This window comes from Ptychodera flava, chromosome 3 (genome assembly GCF_041260155.1).
Source record: "Ptychodera flava strain L36383 chromosome 3, AS_Pfla_20210202, whole genome shotgun sequence".
NCBI classification, from domain to species: Eukaryota; Metazoa; Hemichordata; class Enteropneusta; family Ptychoderidae; genus Ptychodera; species Ptychodera flava.
The window spans coordinates 34,763,637-34,777,166 of record NC_091930.1 but is presented as its reverse complement, the minus strand read 5'-3'; the positions used below and the strand labels follow the sequence as shown (position 1 = coordinate 34,777,166).

General features: G+C 39.1%; 1 protein-coding gene across 1 annotated transcript in view; it reads left to right on the top strand.

Moving 5' to 3' along the window:
* Window positions 1–12,699, top strand: part of LOC139129879 (uncharacterized) — a 48,794-nt gene extending 36,095 nt beyond the window's left edge. Inside the window, exon 2 of the mRNA XM_070695567.1 lies at window positions 6,933–12,699. Coding sequence (XP_070551668.1) covers window positions 7,707–9,389 — 1,683 coding nt within the window. The 5' untranslated portion in view covers window positions 6,933–7,706 and the 3' untranslated portion in view covers window positions 9,390–12,699. The remainder of the gene's footprint in view (window positions 1–6,932) is intronic.
* Window positions 12,700–13,530: the final 831 nt, after the last annotated feature.

The window sequence follows — 13,530 nt, the reverse complement described above, 5'->3', positions numbered from 1 at the left end:
GTAAGTTGTTAGGTATCATTAGTAAGATTATTTACTAGTCTTTAAAAAGACATATTGTAACATGCAATATCTTGTACAGATTTTTATGAAATATGACCAAAACTTACCCCATACCCCAAAATTTACATCGAAAACTACTGTCATAGCTAATGTCAAATTCAAGCAATTTTTTACGCAGACATAAAAAATTAGGCAATTTTTTGTATGAAATATGTTTAATTTTGTACTTCGCCATATCAGAAATATGAAATGAACTTTTAACAGAAAAAGTATTGGGATTCTATAGCTGTAACAGCTGTATCTTTAAGGGTACAGCAAAATCTCAGTATTCCTGATTCGTATGCGTTTTTGTTAAATCTGTCATCTTATAAGTAGTCTACTGAGCTTGTTATTGATTATAGCCGGGTTTGTTTAGTATCATTGGAAAGGTAATTAACTGGTATTTACAATGAAATATTGTAACAGGCAATATCTTGTATAGTTTTCATGGAATATGACCAAAACGTACCCCATACCCCAAGGTTTATATTGGAAGTACTGTCATAGATAACGTGATCAATTTCCGTGAATTTTTAGCTAGACATGATAAAATAGCTCTGTTTCGGTATTAAATCTGTTGTATATGGTACTGGGTCATGTCAGAAATGTGAAATAGACTTTAACAGAAAAAATATTTGGACTGTTTAGTTGTATCAGCCATATTTTGAAGAGAAATGCAAAATCGCAGTACCGCAAACTGGCACCTTTTTTGTTAAATTCTTCTTCTTGTAAGTCATCTGCTGAACTTATTTTGTGACACAACCTGGCTTGTGAGGTATTATTAGTAGGGAAATTTATTCTTCTTTAAGATGACATATTGTAATATACAATGTCATTCATAGTTTTCCTGGAATATGGTCAAACTTTACCCCATACCCAAAAAGTTCAAATCGCAAATTACAGCTTATCACAAATTCTACCATTTTTTGCTGCACATAATACAAAAGGCAATTCTTATTTAAATCTGATTTATTTGTTACAAAAGTATGTTACAAGTATAGAATTACCTTTTAACGGGAAGATGATACAATTTAGTAGCCACTTGGATCATTTTTGGAGGGGAACCCAAATATTGCAAATGTATGTGTTTCGGCAAATTTGCCCTGATACCTGGGTACCCTTCCAAATATTATCCAAAAGGCTACAAAATCATATTATGTTCCTGTTAAAAGTTAATTTCATATTTGTAACATACTTTTCTAACAAAAACACAGATTTCGTAGATTGCATACAAGCATTGCCTTTTGTATATAAAGTAAATAAATTGTAAAAAAAGGTCGAGTTTCAGATTTGCAGTAATTTGCTTTGTAAACCTTGGGGTATGGGGTAAGCTTTGGTCCTATTTCATGAAACCTAAACAAGACATTGCATATTACAATATGTCATTTTAAAGACCAGTAAATTTCCTTTCTATTGATACCTAAGAAGCCAGGTTGTGTCAAAATTCAAGCTCAGCAGATGACTTATAAGAAGACAGATTTAACAAAAAAGCAAGCGAGTTTTCAATACTGTGATTTTGCGAGACCCTTGAAAATATGACTGTTACAGCTGTAGATTCCTAATATTTTTTCTTTTACAGGTCTATTTCATATTTCTGACATGTCCCTGTACCAAATAAAATAGATTTAATAGCAAAAACGGCCAGATTTTTTGTGTCAAGCTAAAAGAATTGTAGAATTTGGTTTTAGCTATGACTGAAATTTTCAATGTAAACTTTGGGGTAAGGGGTAGGTTTTGGTTATATATCATGAAAACTATAGAAGATATTGCATGTTACAATATGTCATTCTAAAGATTAGTGAATTATCTTTCTAATGATACCTAACAAGCCAGGTTATATTGAAAAACAAGCTCAGCAGATAACTTATAAGAAGAAAAATTTAACAAAAATGCATGCAAATCTGCAACACTGTTATTTTGCGGTACCCTTCAAAATATGACTGTTACAGCTGTAGATTCCCAATATTTTTTCTGTTAAAAGTCTATTTCATATTTCTGACATGTTCCTGTACCAAATAAAACAGATTTAATAGCAAAAACGGCCAGAGTTTTGTGTCAAGTTAAAAAAATTGTAGAATTTGGTTTTAGCTTTGACTGCAATTTTCAATGTAAACTTTGGGGTAAGGGGTGAGTTTTGGTTATATATCATGAAAATTATAGGCGATATTGCATGTTACAATATGTCATTCTGAAGATTAGTGAATTATCTTTTTAATGATACCTAAGAAGCCAGGTTAGTATTCAAAAACAAGCTCAGCAGATAACTTATAAGAAGAAAAATTTAACAAAATGCATGCAAATCTGCAACACTGTATTTTGCGGTACCCTTCAAAATATGACTGTTACAGCTGTAGATTCCTAATATTTTTTCTGTTACAAGTCTGATTCATATTGCTGACATGTCCCTGTACCAAATAAAACAGATTTAATAGCAAAAACGGCCAGAGTTTTTGTGTCAAGCTAAATAAATTGTAGAATTTGGTTTTAGCTTGACTGCAATTTCAATGTAAACTTTGGGGTAAGGGGTAGGTTTTGGTTATATATCATGAAAACTATAGAAGATATTGCATGTTACAATATATCATTCTAAAGATTAGTGAATTATCTTTCTAATGATACCTAACAAGCCAGGTTATATTCAAAAACAAGCTCAGCAGATAACTTATAAGAAGACAGTTTTAACAAAAATGCATGCAAATCTGCAACACCGTGATTTTGCGGTACCCTTCAAAATATGACTGTTACAGCTGTAGATTCCTAATATTTTTTCTGTTACAAGTCTGATTCATATTTCTGACATGTCCCTGTACCAAATAAAACAGATTTAATAGCAAAAAGGCCAGATTTTTTTTTGTCAAGCTAAAAAAATTGTAGAATTTGGTTTTAGCTATGACAGAAATTTTCAATGTAAACTTTGGGGTAAGGGGTAAGTTTTGGTTACATATCATGAAAACTATAGAAGATATTGCATGTTACAATATATCATTCTAAAGATTAGTGAATTATCTTTCTAATGATACCTAACAAGCCAGGTTATATTGAAAAACAAGCTCAGCAGATAACTTATAGAAGACAGTCGTAACAAAAATGCATGCAAATCTGCAACACTGTTATTTTGCGGTACCCTTCAAAATATGACTGTTACAGCCGTAGATTCCCAATATTTATTCTGTTAAAAGTCTATTTCATATTTCTTACATGTCCCTGTATGAAATAAAACAGATTAGAGACAAAGCATTGCATTTTTTTATTATGCCCAGCTAAAAAATTGTGTAGAATTTGAGATTTACTGTGATTTGCAATGTTAAATTTTGGGGGTAAGGGGTAAGTTTTGGTTATATTTGACAAAAACTGTAGAAGATATTGCATAGTACAATATGTCATCTTAAGAGGAATAAATTCCCTTTCTAATGATACCAAACAAGTGAGGTTATGTTAAAAAATGAGCTCAGCACATGACTTACAAGAAGACAGATTTGACGAAAATGCATTTGGCTTGGAAAATCGTGATTTTGCGGTACCTTCAAAACATGACCATAACAGCTATTCCATCCCTATATTTTTTCTGTTAAAATTCATTTCGTATTCTAGGGATCCCAAGGCTTCTGAAAAATACAGGTTTGTTATCCTGTGGGGGGGGGGGGGGGTGCACGTAGACCCCCTCTAGCCCACGGACTATGCTACATGTATTTTTAACCTGTCAGAAGAAAAAGTACTAAAAATGAGTGTCGTGTGCCAATCCGAAAGATTTCATGCCTAATTTTCAGTGGATGTTCAGTGAATCTGCTCTATTCTGACTCTTCGTTCAGGAATTTCCACAATAAGACAAAAAAAAAACGTTTAAAATTACCAAATTTCCATCGACAGTTCAAGGAATGTACGGCGAAAAAGAACAAAGCATCGATCTTGTTTTGATAAGAACGGGGACTCTAAATAGCCAACTAATGATGACGCCAGCGACTGGCAATTACAGACAGGAAATGGATAATTACGCATATACTGGTTTCAAATCACAATTAAAAATGTCAGTCCGTTCAATATGGCCGACATCTGCATATTTCGCCTCTTCACTTTCGGAGCGCTCGCTTGTCGCCAGACTCGAAAGCGACCCTCTTTAAGAGTGGAACGCTCTTCGATTGATTTAATGGCTAATTCTGACTCTACGCATCAAGACTGACTTTCGTGGAAATGACTAACTCTGACTCATAGACATATGATTATAATGGCAATAAAACTAGGTCATGTGTAATTGGAGCGGAGGTTGTTCGAGCGCGAATACCTTGTAGGTCGTTACCTTATCGTATCTGTGCTGTCAAAAACGAACCTTCTGTCCAATACTGTAATAAGCGGGAGTTGAATGCAATTAATGGCACTGAATGATATGAGAGTAGATTGCGCATCTCAGGAAACCATTATTTCAGTTTATAAACGAGGCTTCATTCTCGCTGCCGTCATTAACTGGGTAATTGTCCAGTCTTCATTGAGCATAATGTTATTATACAACACATGAATTAACCGTAAGGGTTTCCCGCCAATTTAACGTCACCTGGGAACGTAATAACATACGAGACGACAGCGAGAAGCAGAAAGAGCGCGCGCGAAGATATTAAAAGCGTGCATTCCTTGCAACTAATGAATAACGTGTTCGACATAAGTAGTTTCAGGTTTGTAAACGTTCTTTTTCAAAGCGGCATCATGAACCTAAAGGATGGATTGTTCTCATTTCTCGCCGAGGGAATTTCTCAACATTTGCAATCATAAAAAATATTCTGAATTGAAATGGGGGTCACCTTCAATTTGCCAATTTCTTACATCAGAGAAGCAGCTGCTTCGAAGTTCTAAATATGTATGACCCTGCAAATACATGTCAGAGATCAAAAGCCAATTAATACAAATTTACCACCCTTTGAAAATAATGACTGTCATTCTGCTGTGTCGTCTGTGTATTGAAAATCACATTTCTGTGTTCACTGAATGATGTCAGCGAAATTGAAGCTTAAATGTGTTGTTGTAGAATATCTGATTTAAAATGAGTTCACACAAGCTCCAAACCAGCAAAAAATTGCATGATTTTCGGCAGTTCTAAGTTCTACCCTCGAGGTTTATATCGTGCCGTCAAATTCTTCATTGTACTACGCAATCTGTCTTCTCAACACTGGGTATTTTAAACACACGGACCAGGCTGCGCCTACATTGAGTAAGACATCGCCGTCATCGTGGACAACGAAGTAACAGATTTAGGAAAGGGTAATATAAGCACTGGGCACATTCGCCATGTTTGACAAGTAGCGCTAGAACATCGTGACTGTTGCGTGCTGTAAAAAATATAAGAGAGTAATCGAAAAGGTCACGGTGTTCCTCTAATCGCATTATTGACGAATCGATCAACAGTTTCATGATTGCGCTGTTCGGTCGAATGGGCGGCCTGACCTCTGAGTGTAATGTAGGGTACCACATAACAACATGCATCAACGATGGTTGAAAGGGAAACGGTGTTTCTCGAAGCATAAAAATTACAATCTCACATTTAATATGCTTTATTGCTCTGTAGAAACAGAACTTCTTAACGTTTTCTGATAGTGAACACATGTCGGAAATAAACCGACATACTTACACCGTAAACAATTGACCTTTTCATTGACAGGCTTAGGAAAGGTGTCGTCTGCGCGAGAACAAAACAGAGTGATAAATATTTTTTTCTATTGCATAATTGATATGCGGGTCGGTCGTTTCATCGTGACATGTCCATGTCAAACGCAGCTGTACAATTTGATTGATTATACGGGTATAGTTCCACGGAGGGACTAACCATTTGATGTTTTCGCGCCAAAAGATGAAAAGAAATCATCTCACAATGGTACATACTTCGTGTGACACGACATGCGAGACTCACTAACATAATTATTATCCACAATATATAGGTCAAACATGAACTCACCGATAATAAATATTTTCGTTGCGCAGAATAGATACCGATTTTATTAAAAACAACACGATCTCTGCTTGCAACATAATTATATTTGACATCCTGGTTAATCCTTTAACAATAAAGTAGGCCTCCTTTGTGTGGGTGTCCCTAGAAAAGAGCATTGGTCATACGTCGAAAAACAATATGTCGAAAAACATTATGAGAATGTATTTGTTGTTTGATTGACATTTTTTGGACCACATAGACACTTTCTTCAAACCATCTATAAATCCATTGATTCTTCAAAGGATATCACGTTTGCAGGTTTTAAAGAACTGACACCACACTGACTATATATGACTGCTCAGTATGTCGTACATGCCAAAACACCACCACTTAAAGTAGAACGCGCCTCATGGACAGACTCTCAAACTTTTTACAATTCGTTTCTGATATATCACTCATAGTGGGCCACTTTAAAACTCACAGCATAAGAAAACTCTTTACCGTCTTAATTTTTCGAAAATCGAAAATTGTATTTTTCCCCTTAGAGTTAACACACGGATGGCGGTCATTTTGAATTTCAAATCTCGGTAATTATTCTTGGATACTTGTTTCTCTAATGCCAAAACTTGCACGTGACCCCTAATTTTTATTGTTGATTAGTAACCTCAGTGGTTTTATTTTTCGGCCACGCGTACGTTAGTCAATAGAGTTGAAAGAGTTCTCTTCTTAGTCGCTCGCTACGATCATAGAGAACAGTAGGATTAAGATATGTGTGACTGGTCCAACCTGTTCAGTTTCTGTGTGGGGAAAAGTTGGAATGTGCGCGGCGCATACCACCTTAAAGAACAAAATAGGGGCGGTGCCGCACGTACTCTAATCATCTACCTGAACTTATTCCGTGTCTCGTCTCGCCATCACAGCTATTGATTACATAAATAACTTTATCGACTTTCTCCTCTCTGTATCTCTACGTCATTAGGTTGAGCAGGAACAAAGAACTGCGAACGGATGGATAAGTGAGTGGTCGTAGAGGGCGATAGTGACATACGAATCTTGAACTTGGACTTTGAACGACGTAATTGAACACTGTTAAAACTTACGCGTCTGTTGGGATGAAAACGACCAGAAATCAGAAACTGCGCGAAGAGGCAGCATTGAATCGTCGCAGAGGGCGATAGAAATATTATAGGCCTGAACTTGGACTTTGATCTTGGACTTGAAAAGAGAAAAAATAACACTCCGAAATTATGGAAGACAATATTTTGTATAATCGGCTGGACGTCAATGATGTGTCCCTTGGCAAGACACGATGTGCAACTGTCGCCGGGGAGTCGGAATCAAAAACGAGGCTCGACGGAAACTGCAAAGTTGAAAGCCCTCAGCATGGCACAGAGCGACCGAAATCTTCGGCCGGAAGGCGACTACGACGGAGGGCGAATGTTGAAGATGAGAGCCAGGTGATAGAGTGTGCGTGGGACGACAACCGCACCGTTCGACAACGGCCATCTTCATCGTATGGAAGGTCGCGCAGAAAGCCTCCCCAGCAGGCCTCTTACGACTGCAATTACAACGATATCAGCGTGGCAGCTGACAAAGAAAGAGTGCGAGCGGACCTGGATGCAAATCATGATGTCGGAAAGAAGAAACCGAGACCGCAATCTTCGTACGGCAGGCGTAGGCCAATATTTTAGAAAGCCCCAATGAGAAAACATCCGATGCCGCTTTGAAAGACTCTCGCGACTATGACAAAACTATGCCACCACGTCCTTCTACTTCTTACGGGAGAATGTGTCGTGCTTCAGTTGACAACGACGACGATGCAGACTCATCGGGTGGCTCTAGAGGGCGCCCGCAGTCACACACCTCGCCTCGCGGCGACAAGGCATCCACATATGCGGAAAAGGAAACTGCAAAGAGCCTCTTCCGACCGAACTCGTCCCGTGCGAGGCACAGGTCAAGCTCAGGGTCACCAGATAACATTGATTGCCAAGTTTTCGCAGACGTTAATGATGCTGGTGACAATAGTGACCAAAGGAATACCCGGGCTGAAATTGGGAGAAACTGTCGTCAAAATGTTGAGATTTCTGTTGCAAGGCGACGACATGTTTCAAGTGATTCATTTTCATTTCGCAGTGCGACCTCTAGAGCTGAAGACTATGCGCTGAGGGAGAAGAAAATTGCCGAACTCTATCGTCTGAAGCATCCGTCAAAGAAAACCTATCGCTTAAAGCCGCTAAAAATGAAAGACCGCCCTCTACGGTCTGCCAGTGAGGGCGACGCAGAGACTATCTTCGATGAAATCATCACTTTCAATCGTGATCCGAGGAGAGGGGATGCTGTCCAAAACCTGACGATGGGAAAGTCGTCCCCACTCGGGAAATTAGGTAGGAAAACGACCGACGGGGTTTCAAATCAGCCGTTAGTGAATTCAGTAGGCGAACTTGTGGAACCGGCGGGAAGCGATAATAACATATTCACAAGAAACAGCGTAGATTCCGTCTCTCTGTGCATGCGCAGAGATGAATCTAATAACCGAAGTGATGTTGCGGGCTATCATGCAAATGAAACGTTGCTAGGGTTACGCGATCTACCCGTAGAAAGGCCTGCCAAGCTTTGTCAGCTTTCAAAAGAGAGCAAGGCAGCGCTGATATCGAATGGCGATAACAACAGCTCAGCGAATAACAATCACGGCTCTCGCTCAGCATTACTCAGCACAGACGCGGAGGCGGACGAGCGGATCTCTCTGACCGATGCGCAAAAAGACAGTTGCAAGAATTTTTCGCAGGGACTTCACAGTCACGATTTGGATCTAGAGAACAGCGCACGGAAAGAGGACTTCAGTTTGCTCAGCTCACCAGCTCCACCAAGGGAACAGCCACCGCCCCAACGTTTGTCAAAACTCCATACGCGTCGATTGTTTCGGGATAGAGGCAACGATGGTATTCTGCCTTCGTACCCAGTGATAACAGCGAACGGGAAGACATTACGGACATCTTCGAGCAAGGACTCCGATTCATCAGAGCCCAGCACACCTACATCGCCGCACGACTTCGTCATGGAATCCAAACTCGAGCGCAGCGGGTCGCAGAAAAACCGCGGCACGCCCTTCGCCAGCAACCCGCCTCCACAGCGGCCGGACTCGGCGGCCTCTTCGCGACCAGGGTCAGCGCTAGCCGACCGTCCCCGGACCGGCCAGGGGTCGCGCTCCGGCTCAGGGCGCGAGGGCCAGCGGCCCGCGCGTTCCATCGCACAGCTGAAGAAACTAAGTTCCCAGGAAATGGACGACTTGAAAGACGGGCGACGATCTCAACTACTGCGCGCCCAGTCGCTGCCCGAAGGCGGCATGGAACCGGAAAAGAACAAACAAAGCTTGTCGGAGATGATGGAGGACATCAAGGAATGCCGATACATCCGAAGACAGGACAGCAAGGAATGACATTAGAAATATGCGACCCTGATAAAACTATGAAAATCTACCCCATTGTATTGGTTGCGGAACATCGAGTGGTATGATGCGACGCGCAAAAGTCAAGCCGCTCGCGGGAATTTATCTCACGCTAATCTTAAGCCTCACTAGTGTTGTTGCCAGGGTTCCTAATTTCTTCGAGGCAGAAAGTGGCGACAACGAGAAGCTTTTCCGCTTGTATTTACGCGTTTCATCGCACGCTTTGATTTACACACGCGAGATGACCAGGGTGCTACGACAAGACAATAAACAAAAATTGATCTGGGTGTCGGATACGTGTCGTCTCGATAACAAAGGATCGTTAGTGCACACATGTACACATTCGCGTTTTTCTCTCTCCATAAATCAGCGGACGCTACAGCCTCGTTGGTGTGCGTTAAATAAAACACCGTCGGTCTGCGATCCAGCGATTCTCACCACATTGCACACCGTCTTGCCCATTTTTACACGATGATCCATTATTGTGCCGGGCAATTTCTCCTAACGACTGCAGCGGGAATGTAGAGAGAGACGATGAATTATCGATATCAGTCCGATCATGAAAGATGGTTCCACTCATCCATAAGAGCATGGTCCCGTATCTAGGATACGCATCCATTTGTCGTGAACGCTGGTTGTATATCAAGTTTCCTGTTTATTTATATTTTTTGCTCTCTCAGTGTAATCTGGTATTAATAATAGCCGCCTTTGATAGGCGTTGAGTGCTTAATTTTGTCAATTTAAGAATCTCCGCGAAGCTGCACTCGCTACACCTTGATTTTGTCTGTAGATGATGTCATATTAACCCTTTGAGTGCTGTAATTTTTTCCACCAAAATTTTAGTGCAACATGTTACCAATTTTTAAGAATCTTTCTGTATTTTTTTCCAGTTTTTGACCAACGGGACATCACATTTCATTGGCTACAGTTCTTTATTAAAATTTTGGCAAAAGTCTGAAAAAAAAATTGGCACGGGTATATTTTATAAAGTCGACGAAAATTGACTTTTGGCGCTCAAAGGGTTAATCGACATATCCGGGGGCTGGCGATCTGCACCACGTCAAAAATGCTCTCTCGTTTCGGTTTATTGAACACTCCGTCGTATGAAGAGGTGTCAAGGGTTCGAGCTCGTGGCGGCATTTGTACAGTAAACAAAACGTGCCGTTACCGCTCTGAGCCAATCAAACAACCATATGACGCTAGCTACTGCATTCTAATATTGTCAGGAGCGCTGACGAAAGACTATTAATGTTTTTTTAAACACTTTCAATTTTACTAGTGCTGTTTGACCTGGTATCGACGACGGCGTCGCTGGTTTTTTTGAAATATTTATGTCAGACGAAAAGTATATGCGCTATAAAAATTGACTATACAATGCCAATTGACGTGAATGCACAACGCGGTGAGTTTTACATGAGGTTAACAGTTTGTCTGGGAAACCATTGTGTCCATGTCTGGTAGCACACCCGAAAATTATGTCGCTGGGATTTCTGTGTGCTATGTCGGTAGACATGATTCAGGGATGTATTGCAAACCAATGTTTTTGCATGTTAGAAGAACTTGATTTTAAGCAATATTGTGATTTTCTTTTACCACAATATGTCCGAAAAACAGCGACGTCCGTTCACTTAACTCCTTAAATACCGAGAAGCATTATTGACCCCTTTTTTGGAAAAATCGACTAAAATTATACTGTAAGTTACATTTCCACCTTATCACAGACGATACCGTTGTATACATTTAGGGTAAACGTGTACATAAATTGCGCACAACGTCAAGGTGTGCCGCAGTCTTATATCTCTTGGATCGACGCCTCGCTATTCGCGAGCTAGAATTTTTTATGGACGTTTGGAACATTTTTCACAGCTTTACACGTTTTTCACTTTGCGTGATGGGAGCTGTAACGAGCGGCTACACAAGAGTAATGCTTTTGAAAGCGTCGATATAACAGCAGAGATATCAGCGTGAAAACGGTTGCCACGTCACTGAAAATAGGTGTATTTAAATCCATACGGACATTGAAACCGCCTTTTCGAGCGTTTGGTAATTATTTCCAGCGCATTGTCGGCGGTATCATTTGAAAAAAATAGAATTCGAAGTCGACATAAATGCAGCCATTCGTGTGGTTGACCGAATGCGGCAGGCTGTGACGTCATAATTTGAAAGCTGTAGCATTATCGCCGTTATCTCCGCAGTACGTGTTCGTTGCTTTTAATGTTGGAGTAATAGAAAGCTTGCTTATCAGTCCAAAAGTATAGAGGACGCACGCAACCCACGTCTTGGAGGAAGATTTGCTCAGAATTTCACCTTGTACAGGCTTCTATAAACATTTTATGCTTTCTTTAGTGAAATGTTTGCCGACAGACGACAAAATTCAAGCTATCTCAGACTACTGCCTCAACAAGGGTATAATTTTCGTCGGACCCCCGTATTATCGAAAGCGGCTGTGTATGAATACGAGACGTCGTAGCACGTGACTTTTTCGAGTTTATTTGGCCTGAGAAATATTTCTCACAAGAGATGTGCTATTATACCTTTAACGGAATAGACATTCTCTTCCTAGAATTTGGTCGTTCTGTGGCAGACGACGATTTCTGTCAACACTTTTTTAGGCGGGAACAACAGCGGGTTCATTTAGGAGAAAATCTTTACCTATTTTTGGATGATATAATATGACAAGCGCCCTTAAGGGTGATTGAATCCAAATGTCTTCATGTCATAATTTATATATCGTCAATCATATTCATAAGGCGCCATTGTTATTGGCGCGTGACCTGGCAATTCGATTACTTCGTGCATATATCGAATCCGCGTTCCAATCTCACCACGAGAGCATTGTCAACACAGGACACTGCAGATAATTTAAGGTGGTTGGAAAGGCTAGAGCGTCAGTTATAAATTTCAACAAAACTATTAAAATATAAAAGTAGTCAACATTCTCTGTGGAATAAAAAAAACTAGACATTTGGGCACAAAGGCATTGCAGAGTTATAGCCTGTTAAAACTTCTGAAAAACTGACCAAATAAGAAGAAGTTGGGGAGTTCTTAGTGTATAACTATGGCAGAGGTCCCCTAGCTTTTAATAAAATGTTTGAAAAGGGAAAGTCATTATTTGCTGTTTTTCAGGAAAGTTTGACAAGGCGGTGCTGGCATTCAGAGTGAGTGACTGATATTGTAAATGCATTTTTAGATTCTTTGAGTGTCAAAGATGTGTCAAAAGTGAGATTAACCAAAAAAACTGCTCTATGACTTCAAAAGAGGGGTGCAAATATGGCTTTTTTTCAACATTTTCGACAGAACAATAGTTCTACATAATTTGTATACCAATTTAATCCAACTTGAAATGAGATATGGACATGGAATTTTTACAGCCTATTAACAAGGTTACAGATAAGATTTGTACGGCACAATTTTCCTGTATTTGAAGTACTTTTTGAAAAATCTCATTTTGAAATTTGAAAGAATTTTTAATAGTTTTTTGATATATAAACCCATGTAAAATCATAAAAACAAATTTTATTTACAAATCCTGCCGTACAAATCTTACAATTAATAGTGTCAACATATTTATAACTAATTTGGTAATATTAATACTATCCAATTATTATTAAATTCAAATATGTAAAAAAATATGAAAAATTAAATTTTAATATTTACTGGTGTCATATTTCAAAATTATGGCTGCAAATATACAATTTTTAGAGAAAATATTAACTAAGGGAGTTATACTGAAAATTTGAACTAAATATCTTGATTCTAACACTGAAATTTGACATTAACTCTGAGAAAAGAATTGGTGCCAAAATAGCCTTTCCAACCACCTTAAACATCCACTCGGTTTACATAAGAGACTTTGTCCATGTCCTACATATCGAACACCCTTTTATTCATAAACACAGGAAAATTACTTCAATGTGTCCGACCCACGGGATGGCATCATTATTCTGTATAACTTTAGCGTCAAAAGATGTATTTTTATGGTTTTTTTATTTCTTTTTTCGTTATTGCTTCATGTGTTGACATGTCATGTTTTTTTTCGATGCCATATTTTACAATTTTAGAGATTTACGAGCGAAATATTAGGTCATATTTCTAGGGATTTTAAAAAACTTAGAATACAGAACGACCCTCT